Genomic DNA, 18,390 nt, shown 5'->3' with positions numbered 1-18,390 from the left:
TTTATTTTTCTTTTATCATTCAAGTTTGTCAATAAAAATTATATTGCATTATGGTATCTCAAGCTACCAATTTGCTCCTATGGCGTTTTGTTTTGGCCATTGTAATTGTAATATTTTTCACTCCAAAACTTAGTTTTGCAAAACAATCTAATTTTTACTACTTCCTATGCTTTGTAATCAACGGCCCAGATGATGATTTGGAAAAGAGATTTACTTTTGCCATTTTATCGGCACGTGCTACGCATTTCTCTTTTATCTTCTGCTAGGATGTTATAAAAATCAGAAATTTTGAGGAAAAAACACCTAGGAAAAATTAGAACTTTTGCCAAATCTTCTAATGCTTTATTTTGTTCAATTCATGCTTCAAAATAATTAAAAAAATCCCTAATTTTAATTCCATTGTTAAATCTGAAAACTATCACCTTGCATAGTGTGTTTCAAAATTAATAGATTTAGAGACTATTTTTTATTTGAAATTTTCATATTATTAGTTTTATTTTGATTTGGTCTCAATTTTGATTTTGTGTCAAATTGAGCAAAACTTCAATCTCCATCGTATAATTTTTTCAAACCTTTATTTATTATAATATGAAATTAAGCTCAATTAAAGATTATTATTTTAGTGCTTAATGTTGTGTTTAGTTTTATTTTTATTTTTTTGGGTATTTTTATGTAGTTGGATTGTTGTGTTGTTGTTTCAACCGGTGGTTTAACTCTTTAAGCTAGTTGTAAACTTCACTACTTTATCTAATTCTATATGCATTTGGATTTGAGACATACATTGTTTATGATTTATGAACTAAGAGTGAGAAGTTTAATCATATGGTGAATTGGGTTTGTCCTTAATGGATTTTAAGGTTGATTCCATGTAGAACAAAAAGGGAGGATAAGTAGAGGGATAAATCTTTGAATGAAGATGAATAAATTGATGGATTTGGTATAAGATTTTAGGTTGACGGGAAATAGTTTTATGGTTTTTGTATAAATTTTTGGGTTGGGGCACTAATATTGGTAGCCCGTTTTTTATCCGGGTTTTTTAGCCCGGCCCGACGAAGCCCGAAGTCTGACCGGACCGGCCCGAAATTGTCTGGGCCGCCCTTTTTAACAGCTCTACAGTAATACATGGAAAATCATACGATGTTTTCTCTCCCGACCCCCCTATTTTCTTTTATACCCCCAAAAATTCAATTTTGCCCCTTGCGGTTTGAAACGCTTTTGCCAACAAAACTTCGGTTTATATTCACCGAAGCCAAATATTAGACCATTTCGGTAACTGCGAACCGAACATTAGCGTTTTCGGTACACAGAAAACGAATGTCAGCTTGTTCGGTATCTGCAAACCGAAATGTGATAAATTTTGGTACGTCGATCGCTGGAATTAGGCCATTTTCGGTAGCAGTTTACCGAAATAATTGTTTTGGTACTTGTGAACCGAAATGTCCCAGATTTCGGTAAGTGGTTATCGAAATTTATCAGCATGTCATATTATTTCGGTTCGTATAAACCGCAATACCCACAAAGACAAAAATGAAAATTCAGGGGTAGAAAAGAATTGAGGGGGTTGAGAGAGAAACCATCAAATCATACATGTTATTAGCATGATTTAACCACAAGAACATATGAAAAATAATTTTAAAATGTATATATAGTACTACCTTTCCTAGCAGTCGTGCTGTGGCCTGTTAGCATAACCAGAACCGCTAAGATTAAGATCAGTTGTTTGCCATACTTTGTCATATTGCTAATTGCTACTACTTAATATAATATTTTCTTTGCAATTAATATTATGATATGATACACCAAATCATGCATCCAATTTATAGAGATAGACGAGATCATTATATCCATCCATAGTTTAACTTTAATGCAGGGCTGCTTCCGAAATTTTGGAGGCCCGGGACAAATAATAAAAATAAATCTCTATTTTGGTTGAGTTATAGTCAATTCAAGGTAAAAGAAAAAAAGAAAAAATATATAATTCTTTGATATTCTTATTATCTTATAGTTTTGTCGGATACCTGTACATTCTAACATACCAAATGTTTAGTTTATGGAGTAAAAAAACAATTTATTCACCTTTAAATAAATTAGCTTTTGTGCGAAAGAAACATCAAAATGCAATAAAAAAAATATCACATTCAATCTATATAAGAAAGTTAATTGTTCATTTACCAAAAAAATAATAATTAATTGTTGTGGATAAGTCTAAACTACCATTGCTTAAAGTGTTGCCATGTGTCCCAAGTGAGGGAAATTGATATTCAAAAATTTGATAATTAAACTAAAAGTACACTCATTTTCAAAAGAAACCAAATCATATGAGCTATTTGGGGCATTTGTGAGTGGAAAAGTGTTTTATCAAACTAGATTTTACATTGTAACCAAGTCACTGAGTCATTTATGTCTTTTTTCAGTTGGATGAAACTAAGTCATCTAAGCCACAAACACATGTGACATCTTTTTGCTTCTCCCAATGTCTCACCAAATTTCAAATTCAAATTTTCCCCCCTTATCACTTATTCAAAAATCTATATACACTGGATAAATTTTAACTTATATATAAATTTTAACTATTGTATATGGATTATGTCCAAAATTTTTTTTATCGTATACGAGTTAAATTATCACTGATCAAAAAATCAAAATAATTATCACATGTGACACAAGTTATAACTAATAAAAATTTCAACAAAACTATTTTATACAGGATAAGTTATAACTTATATAAATTTTTCCAAATGGAGTTAACTTGCAAGAGCTGCCTGAATCTTGTCTTGTAATACAGTTCATCAGTGTGGAAGGGAGTTGGATAACTTAAAAGGAAATTCGTCAGGTGTTTTATTGTCATACTATCTTAGACGCGTTTCTATAAAACAACAATCACTAAATAAACAAAGAAAAAATACCAGGTGTTTCATTGTCAAAAAAATGCCACGAAATTTAGACTCACTTCCTAGCTTTGAGTAGGATGATTATTTGTTTATTTTGACATGAAAACAAGAATTTCATATGAGACATAATAATTTATAACAAATGCAATTGAATGGCAGGGTCTGTGCTGCAGTAATTCCTTACTAGTCCAGAATTAATGTCAGCATGTCTCACCTGGCCACCCAAGCAGCATAGTTACAGTTTCTGCATCTGTCCAAATGATCAAATTGTAGAAATCTTGCAGCTGAAGCTGTTGCAAACACCATATCAAGGCCAGCGCTTCAGCCATCAAAGGAGATATTGTAATCACTTCCTTCCTTGTAGCCGTAAAGGTCACAGAACCTGCATAATTGCGCACTAGAAAACCAAAACCAGTACAGCAATCAAAACAACCAGCATCGGCATTAATTTTCAGCCTTGTACAAGTAGAATAGTGATGTAGCCACATGTATTTTCAACATAGATCAGGTGCGCCATAATCAATTTTGGCGGCCCGAGAATTGAAACCAAACATAACTCATTGTTACCCAATCCAACGTTGCTGCTATGGTAGCTTATTAAGTCCGTGAAATAGGTTGATTGGATTTCATTTACGAATTTCTCTAAATTTATTTAAGCACACTGCACACATAGGAGACTTGAACATACAGGAATTAAGTTCACGTACATATACACATGAAAGAATTGAAGATACGGAAATTAAGTTCACATATCCATACGGGAACTAAGTTCACGTGCAAAAAATTTGAAAACAAATTAGGGGTAATATTGTGAATTTGGGGTGTAACAAAAAAATTTATGGGGTGAAACTAGAAAAAATCTTATATTTTACTTCAAAATAATCTCAATCATGCAGTTGAATGCCTTGTCGCTATCACTCCATGTGAGGTTCTATTCAAAATGTCCTTGTCTCAGCCTAACCAAAACATACAAACATTTCATGCGGTTGAAAGAAACTTTGTAGAGTGAGAGTCTATATAGAAAACAAAGAAAGACAAATCGGAACTAAGAAGATGATTTGTCCATCAATTATTAATTTAGTCTAACTATACATACATTGATTGACGTATCAGAATACCATTTGGAATTGCCTAAAATTGATACAAAATTGAATTTAGAAAATTGCAGCCGGGGCTTTGCATTTGAATTTTATGATTGCATAACAAACACAAAACATCATATTCCGGATTACCAGGTCCTTTTTTTCCTGAGATCCGGATGATTAAGACCAAAACATCATATGCCATCTTGCAATTGTTTGAATCATGTTCATGTTGGTGTAGATTCTTATAGGGGCATGAGTCTTCTGTACTTGAAGAACCATACAAATGCAGAAAATATACACACTCCACAAACTCCTGTTATTATAAGGACCCACTGGAATGCAGATGGGACATCAAAGAATGGAATTTCAAAGTTCATCCCAAATACTCCTGCCACCACTCCAAATATTGCAACCACAAATGTTGCAGTTGTGAGCAAAAGCTCAAACTGGATAAGCTGATTCCGCACATTATCCTGTAACAATAAATACATTACTGAATGCCATCCATATCTGTCCTTTTCTCTTAAACTAACCCTCCCTCTCCCAATTCTGCACTGTTTGTGTGAACATGTGTGATAATTTGTGCATTCTTATTTGACCAGTTATAACTTATAAGCAACATATAATAGGATAACCTTTGGTGACTAATATGAGAAAGAAGGAAAACAAAACACACCAGTTGAATGTTGATGAAATCTTCCGTGTCATCTATGTATTCTTTTAACTGAAACAAGAAAAGGGAAATAGTGATAGATTAACTGTAGTGAAGTTGAAAAGAAAAGGGTTAATGTTGATAAAAGTGTGTGTGCTTACCGATGTCAACTTGTTTAGAGTGCTGTCAATGACAACAAAGTATGCTTCTAACAACATCTCAAGCTCTTCTATATTTTCTGTATTACTTTCGCTACTCCTCATGCTCTCATGTCGACTCCTAGCCATGCTCAAGCTCTTCTCAAGCCTTCTAGAATCAGGTGGTGATGAAACAGGAGTGACTGGAGCAGAGATAGATGCACCGTCAACTGATCTATATCCAAGCATAGACTGATCTCCATAAAATGATAATTCCATCCGTCTTTTCTTCTCCGTAAGGTACATTTCAGCCATATCACCGTCATCATCCATAAGCTGCTCTATTTCGTCTCTAACCTGAATATATAAATGCACGTCCACATATTGGCTCAGCAAACATGGTACGTATCAATTGTCATTTTCAACCGTGAAGAAAGAATAACCATAAAATGAACATTACCTTCTGAACCCTCCTAGTCAGGGCAACAAGTCTGCTTTTCAACCGACGTACGCGTTCCAAATTTAGAGTACTAATCTTTGATGTCAGTTCATCCAGCAACGGATAAGCCTCAATTTCTAACTCTGCTGCCTTTTGCAAATGGAACAGGGAATGTTACCAATTAATTTATGGAAACAAATAAACAGGAATATTAAGAGAAATATCCTAAGCAAGCATATGGATAAAAAAGTCTGAAGTAGACACATAATAACAGATTTTTGTACATTAGCACATTTTCATATGGTTTCTTGTCCCACCCTTCTTTTTCTATATAAATGAAGGCCATATTACTGTTGCCTTCGATCACATTCCATCATACCACAGAAGGTACATATAGCCTCCGTGGTTGATATCCTCGGCATAGAATCAACTTGGTTCTCTAATATGTAATAAACATTGTCAAATTGTTAGTTGCTGTTTCCCACACTTTACATAGCAAGAAGAAATTCCCTGTGAGATGCACAGGTTCATATTTCGTTCCTTTTTCCTATATCTGTTTCCATCTCTAATTTTCTCTAACTTCTTAGGTAAGAAACACCTAGTGAATTTGTTAGAACCCAACCTTGTTTAATGGGCCCAGAAGGGCAATTGGTCCAGAAAGTAACTAATGGGCTTAAGATTGGGAATGTGTACTCGTGCGAGAGAAAGAAGAGTGTTGAAGGGGAAATAACCTGAGCTGACTGTGTGAGTGGAAGAAAAGAAGTGTGAAACTGTATCTGTTAGAGAAGGATTGATAAATAGAGGGTGACCTAGTAGGAAAATATTTTTGAGAATATTGAAGTTGTAATAGAATGGAGAGCCACCGCTCTCTACAAGGGTCTCACCCTGTGGCAGATAAAGATTTCTCTTATGTAATTTTCTCATTTCTTACATAATGATCCAAATCTTTGCTCTCTAAATTCATTGTTTCAGTTCTTAATTTTTGGTTCCTAACAGAATTTTGCCACTAACAAACCACATAAGCTATCTTATACGAAAAACTGAAATCAGGAACTTGTACTACTAACCTGGGTGTCAAGAAATGTGCACGCCGCCTCGAGGGCAACTTCAAGAGCCCTGAATTCAAAAGGTAAGTAATCAGGGGAAGTGTTGCTGTATAAATTTTCAAAATTCCTACTGCCTCTCCTTTGGTTCATTTCAGAATGGTCTGATTGCCAGACCTCGCCTACATCACCCACCTCGCCTCCCCCAGTTGTTGTCAACCTTCGTTGAAGATCAATCACATATTGCAATACATATTTATCAAGGGAATTCAACAGAAGGACCTCATCTGCTGTAATAATGCAGCGTATCTGCTCCAGATTTACAACAATAGCCTTCTCCCTACCAAGGATTGTTGATGGATAGACAAAGACAGGATCAAGTAGGCGAAGATCACGGGCAGGAAGATCACAACGACGCATCATAGTAAACTTGTCTACCTCAATGACCTGAGAATTTCCAGATGTGTCAACACGAATCCAGGATTTAAGACCTTGGCCACGCTTCTTGACCTCGACAACATCGACTCCTTGAAAAGCATGCCTTCCAGAGGCAGTTGGTCGGTTGACGACGGACTCTCTTAAGTTAATAGCTGATGCAGGTTTCAGCGGGAGCAGTCGCTCTTTAAGATCTGCCATGGTGGAGGTTTGGTAACTGCAGAAAGCAGCATAGCATATATGAGGCACCTTAGTAGTTTATAAACATAATCATACTACATACGATAACTGCACAGTGATGTTCACTTGTTAATATTATCTATCTATATCTATAATAATGGTGTAATCAGTTATGTTATTCATAAATAAATGTAGAGAGCAAAGTATGATTATTATGAATGAAAATGAAACATGAGCGAAAAGTAAGAGGCCAAGTAGCTAGCTAGCTAGCAGATACAAATACAATGGAATAAAAACCAACCATTATTATTATACTATACTATACTATACTATACTACTAGTAATATATATAGAGGATGTATCATATGAGAATGGTAAAGATATATGAGAATATGAGAATGATTTTTTAGCCATTAGATTAAAATAAATGGTTTAGATTAAAATGTTTCACAAAAAATTAATGTGTACTGTCCACACTTGGTCCAATCTTGTTTCATCTTCTCCAATGGCAAACCCATCCCATTATCGTCGTCGCCGATTGCTCGCCGATTACTTCTCAGTTCTTATCTTCTAAAAAATGAACGAACAAGAAATATACAGAGCAAATTGCAAAACACAAAACAAAAATCCCAATTGATCATCTTAAAAAAAATTAAAAAAATCCCAATTTATGAAATCAATTTTAATTCATGAAATCCTAATAACAACACCTGCAACATAAAACTCAAGAAATCACTAATTCCAAAAATAACAACACCTAACCAAAATAGAGAATTACACCACAACCACCATGCAAATTTCCCTTAAACCCACAGAATTATCAATTATTCTCTTCAATTTGTCACAATTACTCCTTGGAATCAAAATCATACCTTTTCACTTTGCTTCAACCTCACAATCATCAACGTGTTTTCCGGGAGATAGAAAGATATGCAAGGTCACCGCGAGAGAGGAGAGAGAGTTGTTCGCCGAGGGAGAGATGGTCGCCGGAAGAGAGAGACGGCCGCAGGGAAGAGAAAGATTCTTCGAAGGAAGGAAGAGAGAAGTTTAACGGTTTGTGATTGAGTGTAATAGACACATTAAAAAGTGTTTTAATCTCAACCATTCATTTTAATCTAATGACTATTATTCATTCTCATATTCTCATATATCTTTATCATTCTCATAATACACATGAAAGCATTTATGCTAATTGATATGCCTAAAGCCTCAGCCAAAGAAATAATTAAAGAATAAGAGAAATAATTGGGTGCAAAAAGCATAAGACCTAAATAAATAAATAAATAAATAATTAAAGTGAATTGAATTACACAGAAAGGGAAAAGTTGAGGAGTCCTCCGGAGTTAGTTAGAGTAGAGTAGGGTGAAATCGGAGGTTGGTTTCGTGTGGGTGGCAGTAAAAAGGGGATCGTTCGTTTTAACGAAAATAAGTTTTGAAGAAAGTAAATTTACCTCTGTGAGAGAGAGATAGATAGATTGTAAAACAAGAGTTAAGTTTAGTGCGATGATTGATTCATTGATTGATTGATTGATGTTGAGTTGGTGAATGAAGTTCGTTCATGGAATGGGAAATGGAACCGAAGAAGAAGAAGAAGAAGAAGAAGAAGAAGAAGAAGAAGAAGACGAAGCAAATAACATAACAGAGAGAGGATCCTCTCAATTGAGAAAATAATGTGCCTCGTAATTGTTGGAGGATGGAATTGTAATCAACGGCCCAGATGATGATTTGGAAAAGAGATTTACTTTTGTCATTTTATCGGCACGTGCTACGCATTTCTCTTTTATCTTCTGCTATGATGTTATAAAAATTAGAAATTTTGAGGAAAAAACACCTAGGAAAAATTAGAACTTTTGCCAAATCTTCTATTGCTTTATTTTGTTCAATTCATGCTTCAAAATAATTAAAAAAATCCCTAATTTTAATTCCATTGTTAAATCTGAAAACTATCACCTTGCATAGTGTGTTTCAAAAATAATAGATTTAGAGACTATTTTTTATTTGAAATTTTCATATTATTAGTTTTATTTTGATTTGGTCTCAATTTTGATTTTGTGTCAAATTGAGCAAAACTTCAATCTCCATCGTATAATTTTTTCAAACCTTTATTTATTATAATATGAAATTAAGCTCAATTAAAGGTTATTATTTTAGTGCTTAATGTCGTGTTTAGTTTTATTTTTATTTTTTTGGGTATTTTTATGTAGTTGGATTGTTGTGTTGTTGTTTCAACCGGTGGTTTAACTCTTTAAGCTAGTTGTGAACTTCACTACTTTATCTAATTCTATATGCATTTGGATCTGAGACATACATTGTTTATGATTTATGACCTAAGAGTGAGAAGTTTAAACATATGGTGAATGGGGTTTGTCCTTAATGGGTTTTAAGGTTGATTCCATGTAGAACAAAAAGGGAGGATAAGTAGAGGGATAAATCTTTGAATGAAGATGAATAAATTGATGGATTTGGTATAAGATTTTAGGTTGACGGGAAATAGTTTTATGGTTTTTGTATAAATTTTTGGGTTGGGGCACTAATATTGGTAGCCCGTTTTTTATCCGGGTTTTTTAGCCCGGCCCGACGAAGCCCGAAGCCTGACCGGACCGGCCCGAAATTGTCTGGGCCGCCCTTTTTAACAGCTCTACAGTAATACATGGAAAATCATACGATGTTTTCTCTCCCGACCCCCCTCATTTCTTTTATACCCCCAAAAATTCAATTTTGCCCCTTGCGGTTTGAAACGTTTTTGCCAACAAAACTTCGGTTTATATTCACCGAAGCCAAATATTAGACCATTTCGGTAACTGCGAACCGAACATTAGCGTTTTCGGTACACAGAAAACGAACGTCAGCTTGTTCGGTATCTGCAAACCGAAATGTGATAAATTTTGGTACGTCGATCGCTGGAATTAGGCTATTTTCGGTAGCAGTTTACCGAAATAATTGTTTTGGTACCTGTGAACCGAAATGTCCCAGATTTCGGTAAGTGGTTATCGAAATTTATCAGCATGTCATATTATTTCGGTTCGTATAAACCGCAATACCCACAAAGACAAAAATGAAAATTCAGGGGGTAGAAAAGAATTGAGGGGGTTGGGAGAGAAACCATCAAATCATACATGTTATTAGCATGATTTAACCACAACAACATATGAAAAATAATTTTAAAATGTATATATAGTACTACCTTTCCTAGCAGTCGTGCCGTGGCCTGTTAGCATAACCAGAACCGCTAAGATTAAGATCAGTTGTTTGCCATACTTTGTCATATTGCTAATTGCTACTACTTAATATAATATTTTCTTTGCAATTAATATTATGATATGATACACCAAATCATGCATCCAATTTATAGAGATAGACGAGATCATTATATCCATCCATAGTTTAACTTTAATGCAGGGCCGCTTCCGAAATTTTGGAGGCCTAGGACAAATAATAAAAATAAATCTCTATTTTGGTTGAGTTATAGTCAATTCAAGGTAAAAGAAAAAAAGAAAAAATATATAATTCTTTGATATTCTTATTATCTTATAGTTTTGTCGGATACCTGTACATTCTAACATACCAAATGTTTAGTTTATGGAGTAAAAAAACAATTTATTCACCTTTAAATAAATTAGCTTTTGTGCGAAAGAAACATCAAAATGCAATAAAAAAAATATCACATTCAATCTATATAAGAAAGTTAATTGTTCATTTACCAAAAAAATAATAATTAATTGTTGTGGATAAGTCTAAACTACCATTGCTTAAAGTGTTGCCATGTGCCCCAAGTGAGGGAAATTGATATTCAAAAATTTGATAATTAAACTAAAAGTACACTCATTTTCAAATGAAACCAAATCATATGAGCTATTTGGGGCATTTGTGAGTGGAAAAGTGTTTTATCAAACTAGATTTTACATTGTAACCAAGTCACTGAGTCATTTATGTCTTTTTTCAGTTGGATGAAACTAAGTCATCTAAGCCACAAACACATGTGACATCTTTTTGCTTCTCCCAATGTCTCACCAAATTTCAAATTCAAATTTCCCCCCTTATCACTTATTCAAAAATCTATATACACTGGATAAATTTTAACTTATATATAAATTTTAACTATTGTATATGGATTATGTCCAAATTTTTTTTTATCGTATACGAGTTAAATTATCACTGATCAAAAAATCAAAATAATTATCACATGTGACACAAGTTATAACTAATAAAAATTTCAACAAAACTATTTTATACAGGATAAGTTATAACTTATATAAATTTTTCCAAATGGAGTTAACTTGCAAGAGCTGCCTGAATCTTGTCTTGTAATACAGTTCATCAGTGTGGAAGGGAGTTGGATAACTTAAAAGGAAATTCGTCAGGTGTTTTATTGTCATACTATCTTAGACGCGTTTCTATAAAACAACAATCACTAAATAAACAAAGAAAAAATACCAGGTGTTTCATTGTCAAAAAAATGCCACGAAAGTTAGACTCACTTCCTAGCTTTGAGTAGGATGATTATTTGTTTATTTTGACATGAAAACAAGAATTTCATATGAGACATAATAATTTATAACAAATGCAATTGAATGGCAGGGTCTGTGCTGCAGTAATTCCTTACTAGTCCAGAATTAATGTCAGCATGTCTCACCTGGCCACCCAAGCAGCATAGTTACAGTTTCTGCATCTGTCCAAATGATCAAATTGTAGAAATCTTGCAGCTGAAGCTGTTGCAAACACCATATCAAGGCCAGCGCTTCAGCCATCAAAGGAGATATTGTAATCACTTCCTTCCTTGTAGCCGTAAAGGTCACAGAACCTGCATAATTGCGCACTAGAAAACCAAAACCAGTACAGCAATCAAAACAACCAGCATCGGCATTAATTTTCAGCCTTGTACAAGTAGAATAGTGATGTAGCCACATGTATTTTCAACATAGATCAGGTGCGCCATAATCAATTTTGGCGGCCCGAGAATTGAAACCAAACATAACTCATTGTTACCCAATCCAACGTTGCTGCTATGGTAGCTTATTAAGTCCGTGAAATAGGTTGATTGGATTTCATTTACGAATTTCTCTAAATTTATTTAAGCACACTGCACACATAGGAGACTTGAACATACAGGAATTAAGTTCACGTACATATACACATGAAAGAATTGAAGATACGGAAATTAAGTTCACATATCCATACGGGAACTAAGTTCACGTGCAAAAAATTTGAAAACAAATTAGGGGTAATATTGTGAATTTGGGGTGTAACAAAAAAATTTATGGGGTGAAACTAGAAAAAATCTTATATTTTACTTCAAAATAATCTCAATCATGCAGTTGAATGCCTTGTCGCTATCACTCCATGTGAGGTTCTATTCAAAATGTCCTTGTCTCAGCCTAACCAAAACATACAAACATTTCATGCGGTTGAAAGAAACTTTGTAGAGTGAGAGTCTATATAGAAAACAAAGAAAGACAAATCGGAACTAAGAAGATGATTTGTCCATCAATTATTAATTTAGTCTAACTATACATACATTGATTGACGTATCAGAATACCATTTGGAATTGCCTAAAATTGATACAAAATTGAATTTAGAAAATTGCAGCCGGGGCTTTGCATTTGAATTTTATGATTGCATAACAAACACAAAACATCATATTCCGGATTACCAGGTCCTTTTTTTCCTGAGATCCGGATGATTAAGACCAAAACATCATATGCCATCTTGCAATTGTTTGAATCATGTTCATGTTGGTGTAGATTCTTATAGGGGCATGAGTCTTCTGTACTTGAAGAACCATACAAATGCAGAAAATATACACACTCCACAAACTCCTGTTATTATAAGGACCCACTGGAATGCAGATGGGACATCAAAGAATGGAATTTCAAAGTTCATCCCAAATACTCCTGCCACCACTCCAAATATTGCAACCACAAATGTTGCAGTTGTGAGCAAAAGCTCAAACTGGATAAGCTGATTCCGCACATTATCCTGTAACAATAAATACATTACTGAATGCCATCCATATCTGTCCTTTTCTCTTAAACTAACCCTCCCTCTCCCAATTCTGCACTGTTTGTGTGAACATGTGTGATAATTTGTGCATTCTTATTTGACCAGTTATAACTTATAAGCAACATATAATAGGATAACCTTTGGTGACTAATATGAGAAAGAAGGAAAACAAAACACACCAGTTGAATGTTGATGAAATCTTCCGTGTCATCTATGTATTCTTTTAACTGAAACAAGAAAAGGGAAATAGTGATAGATTAACTGTAGTGAAGTTGAAAAGAAAAGGGTTAATGTTGATAAAAGTGTGTGTGCTTACCGATGTCAACTTGTTTAGAGTGCTGTCAATGACAACAAAGTATGCTTCTAACAACATCTCAAGCTCTTCTATATTTTCTGTATTACTTTCGCTACTCCTCATGCTCTCATGTCGACTCCTAGCCATGCTCAAGCTCTTCTCAAGCCTTCTAGAATCAGGTGGTGATGAAACAGGAGTGACTGGAGCAGAGATAGATGCACCGTCAACTGATCTATATCCAAGCATAGACTGATCTCCATAAAATGATAATTCCATCCGTCTTTTCTTCTCCGTAAGGTACATTTCAGCCATATCACCGTCATCATCCATAAGCTGCTCTATTTCGTCTCTAACCTGAATATATAAATGCACGTCCACATATTGGCTCAGCAAACATGGTACGTATCAATTGTCATTTTCAACCGTGAAGAAAGAATAACCATAAAATGAACATTACCTTCTGAACCCTCCTAGTCAGGGCAACAAGTCTGCTTTTCAACCGACGTACGCGTTCCAAATTTAGAGTACTAATCTTCGATGTCAGTTCATCCAGCAACGGATAAGCCTCAATTTCTAACTCTGCTGCCTTTTGCAAATGGAACAGGGAATGTTACCAATTAATTTATGAAAACAAATAAACAGGAATATTAAGAGAAATATCCTAAGCAAAGCATATGGATAAAAAAGTCTGAAGTAGACACATAATAACAGAATTTTGTACATTAGCACATTTTCATATGGTTTCTTGTCCCACCCTTCTTTTTCTATATAAATGAAGGCCATATTACTGTTGCCTTCGATCACATTCCATCATACCACAGAAGGTACATATAGCCTCCGTGGTTGATATCCTCGGCATAGAATCAACTTGGTTCTCTAATATGTAATAAACATTGTCAAATTGTTAGTTGTTGTTTCCCACACTTTACATAGCAAGAAGAAATTCCCTGGGAGATGCACAGGTTCATATTTCGTTCCTTTTTCCTATATCTGTTTCCATCTCTAATTTTCTCTAACTTCTTAGGTAAGAAACACTAGTGAATTTGTTAGAACCCAACCTTGTTTAATGGGCCCAGAAGGGCAATTGGTCCAGAAAGTAACTAATGGGCTTAAGATTGGGAATGTGTACTCGTGCGAGAGAAAGAAGAGTGTTGAAGGGGAAATAACCTGAGCTGACTGTGTGGGTGGAAGAAAGGAAGTGTGAAACTGTATCTGTTAGAGAAGGATTGATAAATAGAGGGTGACCTAGTAGGAAAATATTTTTGAGAATATTGAAGTTGTAATAGAATGGAGAGCCACCACTCTCTACAAGGGTCTCACCCTGTGGCAGATAAAGATTTCTCTTATGTAATTTTCTCATTTCTTACATAATGATCCAAATCTTTGCTCTCTAAATTCATTGTTTCAGTTCTTAATTTTTGGTTCCTAACAGAATTTTGCCACTAAAAAACCACATAAGCTATCTTATACGAAAAACTTAAATCAGGAACTTGTACTACTAACCTGGGTGTCAAGAAATGTGCACGCCGCCTCGAGGGCAACTTCAAGAGCCCTGAATTCAAAAGGTAAGTAATCAGGGGAAGTGTTGCTGTATAAATTTTCAAAATTCCTACTGCCTCTCCTTTGGTTCATTTCAGAATGGTCTGATTGCCAGACCTCGCCTACATCACCCACCTCGCCTCCCCCAGTTGTTGTCAACCTTCGTTGAAGATCAATCACATATTGCAATACATATTTATCAAGGGAATTCAACAGAAGAACCTCATCTGCTGTAATAATGCAGCGTATCTGCTCCAGATTTACAACAATAGCCTTCTCCCTACCAAGGATTGTTGATGGATAGACAAAGACAGGATCAAGTAGGCGAAGATCACGGGCAGGAAGATCACAACGACGCATCATAGTAAACTTGTCTACCTCAATGACCTGAGAATTTCCAGATGTGTCAACACGAATCCAGGATTTAAGACCTTGGCCACGCTTCTTGACCTCGACAACATCGACTCCTTGAAAAGCATGCCTTCCAGAGGCAGTTGGTCGGTTGACGACGGACTCTCTTAAGTTAATAGCTGATGCAGGTTTCAGCGGGAGCAGTCGCTCTTTAAGATCTGCCATGGTGGAGGTTTGGTAACTGCAGAAAGCAGCATAGCATATATGAGGCACCTTAGTAGTTTATAAACATAATCATACTACATACGATAACTGCACAGTGATGTTCAGTTGTTAATATTATCTATCTATATCTATAATAATGGTGTAATCAATCAGTTATGTTATTCATAAATAAATGTAGAGAGCAAAGTATGATTATTATGAATGAAAATGAAACATGAGCGAAAAGTAAGAGGCCAAGTAGCTAGCAGATACAAATACAATGGAATAAAAACCAACCATTATTATTATACTATACTATACTATACTACTAGTAATATATATATATATATAAACACATGAAAGCATTTATGCTAATTAATATGCCTAAGCCTCAGCCAAAGAAATAATTAAAGAATAAGAGAAATAATTGGGTGAGAAAAGCATAAGACCTAAATAAATAAATAAATAATTAAAGTGAATTGAATTGAATTACACAGAAAGGGAAAAGTTGAGGAGTCCTCCGGAGTTAGTTAGAGTAGAGTAGAGTAGGGTGAAATCGGAGGTTGGTTTCGTGTGGGTGGCAGTAAAAAGGGGATCGTTCGTTTTAACGAAAATAAGTTTGGAAGAAAGTAAATTTACCTCTGTGAGAGAGAGATAGAGATAGATAGATTGTAAAACAAGAATTAAGTTTAGTGCGATGATTGATTCATTGATTGATTGATTGATGTTGAGTTGGTGAATGAAGTTCGTTCATGGAATGGGAAATGGAACCGAAGAAGAAGAAGACGACGACGAAGCAAATAACATAACAGAGAGAGGATCCTCTCAGTTGAGAAAATAATGTGCCTCATAATTGTTGGAGGATGGAATTGTAATCAACGGCCCAGATGATGATTTGGAAAAGAGATTTACTTTTGTCATTTTATCGGTTATATTTCTGTTTTATCTTCTGCTACTTAAGTATTGGATGTTATAAAAATCATAAATTTTGAGGAAAAATCATAACTTTTGCCAAATCTTCTATTTCAATTCATGCTTCGAAATAATTAAAAAAATCCCTAATTTTTGTTGAAAACCATAAATTTTAATTCTATTGTTAAATCTGAAAACTATCACCTTGCATAGTGTGTTTCAAAATTAATAGATTTAGAGACTATTTTTTATTTGAAATTTTCATATTATTAGTTTTATTTTGATTTGGTCTCAATTCTGATTTTGTGTCAAATTGAGCAAAACTTCAATCTTCATCGTATAATTTTTTGAAACCTTTATTTATTATAATATGAAATTAAGCTCAATTAAAGGTTATTATTTTAGTGCTTACACTATGTTTGGATGTCAAAGAGATAGGGAAGAGAGAAATAGTGAAGAGAGAAATAAGAGAGAAGAGGGATAGAAGAGAAGTTGAATAGAAATTTTATATGGTTTGGATGAATAGAGAAGTGAGAAGAGAGAAATTAATAAAAATGTGAAAATAACAAATTTACCCTTTTTACGAGAAAATGAACTAGTTGAATGAGGGTATTGTTGTAAAATTATTTATTTCACTACTTGTCACACAAATCTCTCCTAATATGGAGAGATTTATTTTTGGCAGTTACTAACCATTATATTTCTCTCTTTCCTTATTTCTCTCCTCATCCAAACTATAGAAATAATTAATTTCTTTGCTATCTCTCTCTTTCTTATTTCTCTCTTTTGTAAATCTACCTAAACAAACACAGTGTTAATGTTGTGTTTAATTTTATTTTTATTTTTTTGGGTATTTTTCTGTAGTTGGATTGTTGTGTTGTTGTTTCAACCGGTGGTTTAACTCTTTAAGCTAGTTGTGAATTTCACTACCTAATCCAATTCTATATGCATTTGGATCTGAGGCATACATTGTTTATGATTTATGAACTAAGAGTGAGAAGTTTAATCATATGGTGAAATGAGTTTGTCCTTAATGGGTTTTAAGGTTGATTTCATGTAGAACAAAAAGGGAGGATAAGTAGAGGGATAAATTTTTGGATGAAGATGAATAAATTGATGGATTTGGTATGAGTTTTTAGGTTGAGGGGAAATAGTTTTCTGGGTTTTGTATAAATTTTTGGGTTGAAGAAGACACATTGTATTCATTTTAGTCCTTAAGCACAATGGAATTCACATATAAGCAAGAAAGTAACACATAAGCATATGATGTGACAAAAAAAAGAGGACACGTCATCAGAATTAACGTCAATTTAACGTCAGGGACCACTTTGACTAACAGATGGTCGAATCAGGGACTTTAAAATATTTTTTGGTGATTCAGGGACTACTATGACAGTGAGTGACACTTTGAGGAACTAAAATGGTTGTTTACTCCTTTTGATCTAAAACAGAACCTTTTGACAAATGCATTCAACACCCTTCCAAAAAAAATCAAATAAATAAATAAGCAATTTTCCATCATAGTAGTCGATAATTGCCCTAATTAGATTAAATAAATTAAGTAATTTCAATTAAGGAGATAAACAATGTTGAGATCCTTGAGTAGCGTTGAGCTTTGTGGATGTTTTTCCCTAACACAATCATCATCGATTATCAATTAGTTTGTGGAGCTTTGTGGATGCTTTTTCTTAAAATTGATAATTTTTATTAATAAATTATAGAAGAATTCTGTGTTTATTTCATGTAGCAGAATGCTCAATATATACACGGTACAGCTTCTGTTTCATATCAGAATTGCTAAACAATTGCCTAGTTTATCTCCTTAAACTATGCCTACAATAGCATGGTCAAAGGTATAACAAATCACCTAATTAATATACCTAATCAATATACAATACAGAATATGACAGTTAACAATACACTTAATGAAATATATTTTATTTCCTTATTACCCCCCCTCAAGTTGGTGCATGAGGACTCCAAATGCCCAACTTGCCAAGCAAGGCATGAAACTGAACGCGACCCAAAGCTTTAGTAAATGTATCTGCAAGTTGTGCATGAGTAGGAACATAAGACGGTTGCAGATTGCGACGCACAATTTCATCGCGGATGAAGTGACAATCCACGTCGATATGCTTAGTACGCTCATGAAAGACGGGATTCTTTGCAATGTGCAGCGCAGCTTGACTGTCGCAATAGAGTTGTATGGGCATTGAATGACTGATC

At 34.4% G+C, this 18,390-nt stretch overlaps 3 protein-coding genes across 4 annotated transcripts in view; 1 reads left to right on the top strand and 2 right to left on the bottom strand.

The window, feature by feature from the left end:
- The first annotated feature begins 50 nt into the window (after positions 1-50).
- Positions 51-18,390, top strand: part of LOC123884246 (probable pectate lyase 4) — a 48,244-nt gene continuing 29,904 nt past the window's right edge. The window contains exon 1 of the mRNA XM_045933312.1: positions 51-148. Coding sequence (XP_045789268.1) covers positions 51-148 — 98 coding nt within the window. The remainder of the gene's footprint in view (positions 149-18,390) is intronic.
- Positions 3,878-8,239, bottom strand: LOC123884244 (magnesium transporter MRS2-1-like). Of its 2 annotated transcripts, none has more exons than XM_045933310.1 (6): positions 8,173-8,239; positions 6,272-6,899; positions 5,226-5,354; positions 4,790-5,122; positions 4,653-4,700; positions 3,878-4,449 (listed from the first exon to the last, which is right to left on the bottom strand). In XM_045933310.1, the coding sequence occupies exons 2-6, from the start codon at positions 6,881-6,883 to the stop codon at positions 4,219-4,221; spliced, it is 1,353 nt and encodes a 450-aa protein (XP_045789266.1). In that variant the 5' UTR covers positions 6,884-6,899; positions 8,173-8,239; the 3' UTR covers positions 3,878-4,218. The 2 variants fall into 2 exon arrangements, with proteins under 2 accessions (XP_045789266.1, XP_045789265.1); XM_045933309.1 differs by lacking the exon at positions 8,173-8,239 and adding an exon at positions 7,735-8,004.
- Positions 12,268-15,801, bottom strand: LOC123884245 (magnesium transporter MRS2-1-like). Its single transcript, XM_045933311.1, has 6 exons — positions 15,746-15,801; positions 14,662-15,289; positions 13,616-13,744; positions 13,180-13,512; positions 13,043-13,090; positions 12,268-12,839 (listed from the first exon to the last, which is right to left on the bottom strand). Exons 2-6 carry the CDS (start codon positions 15,271-15,273, stop codon positions 12,609-12,611), a joined length of 1,353 nt encoding a protein of 450 aa, XP_045789267.1. The 5' UTR covers positions 15,274-15,289; positions 15,746-15,801; the 3' UTR covers positions 12,268-12,608.

This window comes from Trifolium pratense, linkage group LG5 (genome assembly GCF_020283565.1).
Source record: "Trifolium pratense cultivar HEN17-A07 linkage group LG5, ARS_RC_1.1, whole genome shotgun sequence".
NCBI lineage: Eukaryota > Viridiplantae > Streptophyta > Magnoliopsida > Fabales > Fabaceae > Trifolium > Trifolium pratense.
This window is presented reverse-complemented; position numbering and strand designations above follow the sequence as displayed.

Excerpts from the sequence above, each read along its gene's own strand:
- LOC123884244 (XM_045933310.1), bottom strand. The coding sequence starts at position 6,883 with ATGGCAGATCTTAAAGAGCGACTGCTCCCGCTGAAACCTGCATCAGCT. Across the intron at positions 5,123-5,225 it reads TGACTAGGAGGGTTCAGAAG|GTTAGAGACGAAATAGAGCA; the intron begins GTAATGTTCATT and ends TTATATATTCAG. Across the intron at positions 4,450-4,652 it reads ATTTCATCAACATTCAACTG|GATAATGTGCGGAATCAGCT; the intron begins GTGTGTTTTGTT and ends TTATTGTTACAG.
- LOC123884245 (XM_045933311.1), bottom strand. The coding sequence starts at position 15,273 with ATGGCAGATCTTAAAGAGCGACTGCTCCCGCTGAAACCTGCATCAGCT. Across the intron at positions 13,745-14,661 it reads GCACATTTCTTGACACCCAG|GCAGCAGAGTTAGAAATTGA; the intron begins GTTAGTAGTACA and ends CATTTGCAAAAG. Across the intron at positions 13,513-13,615 it reads TGACTAGGAGGGTTCAGAAG|GTTAGAGACGAAATAGAGCA; the intron begins GTAATGTTCATT and ends TTATATATTCAG.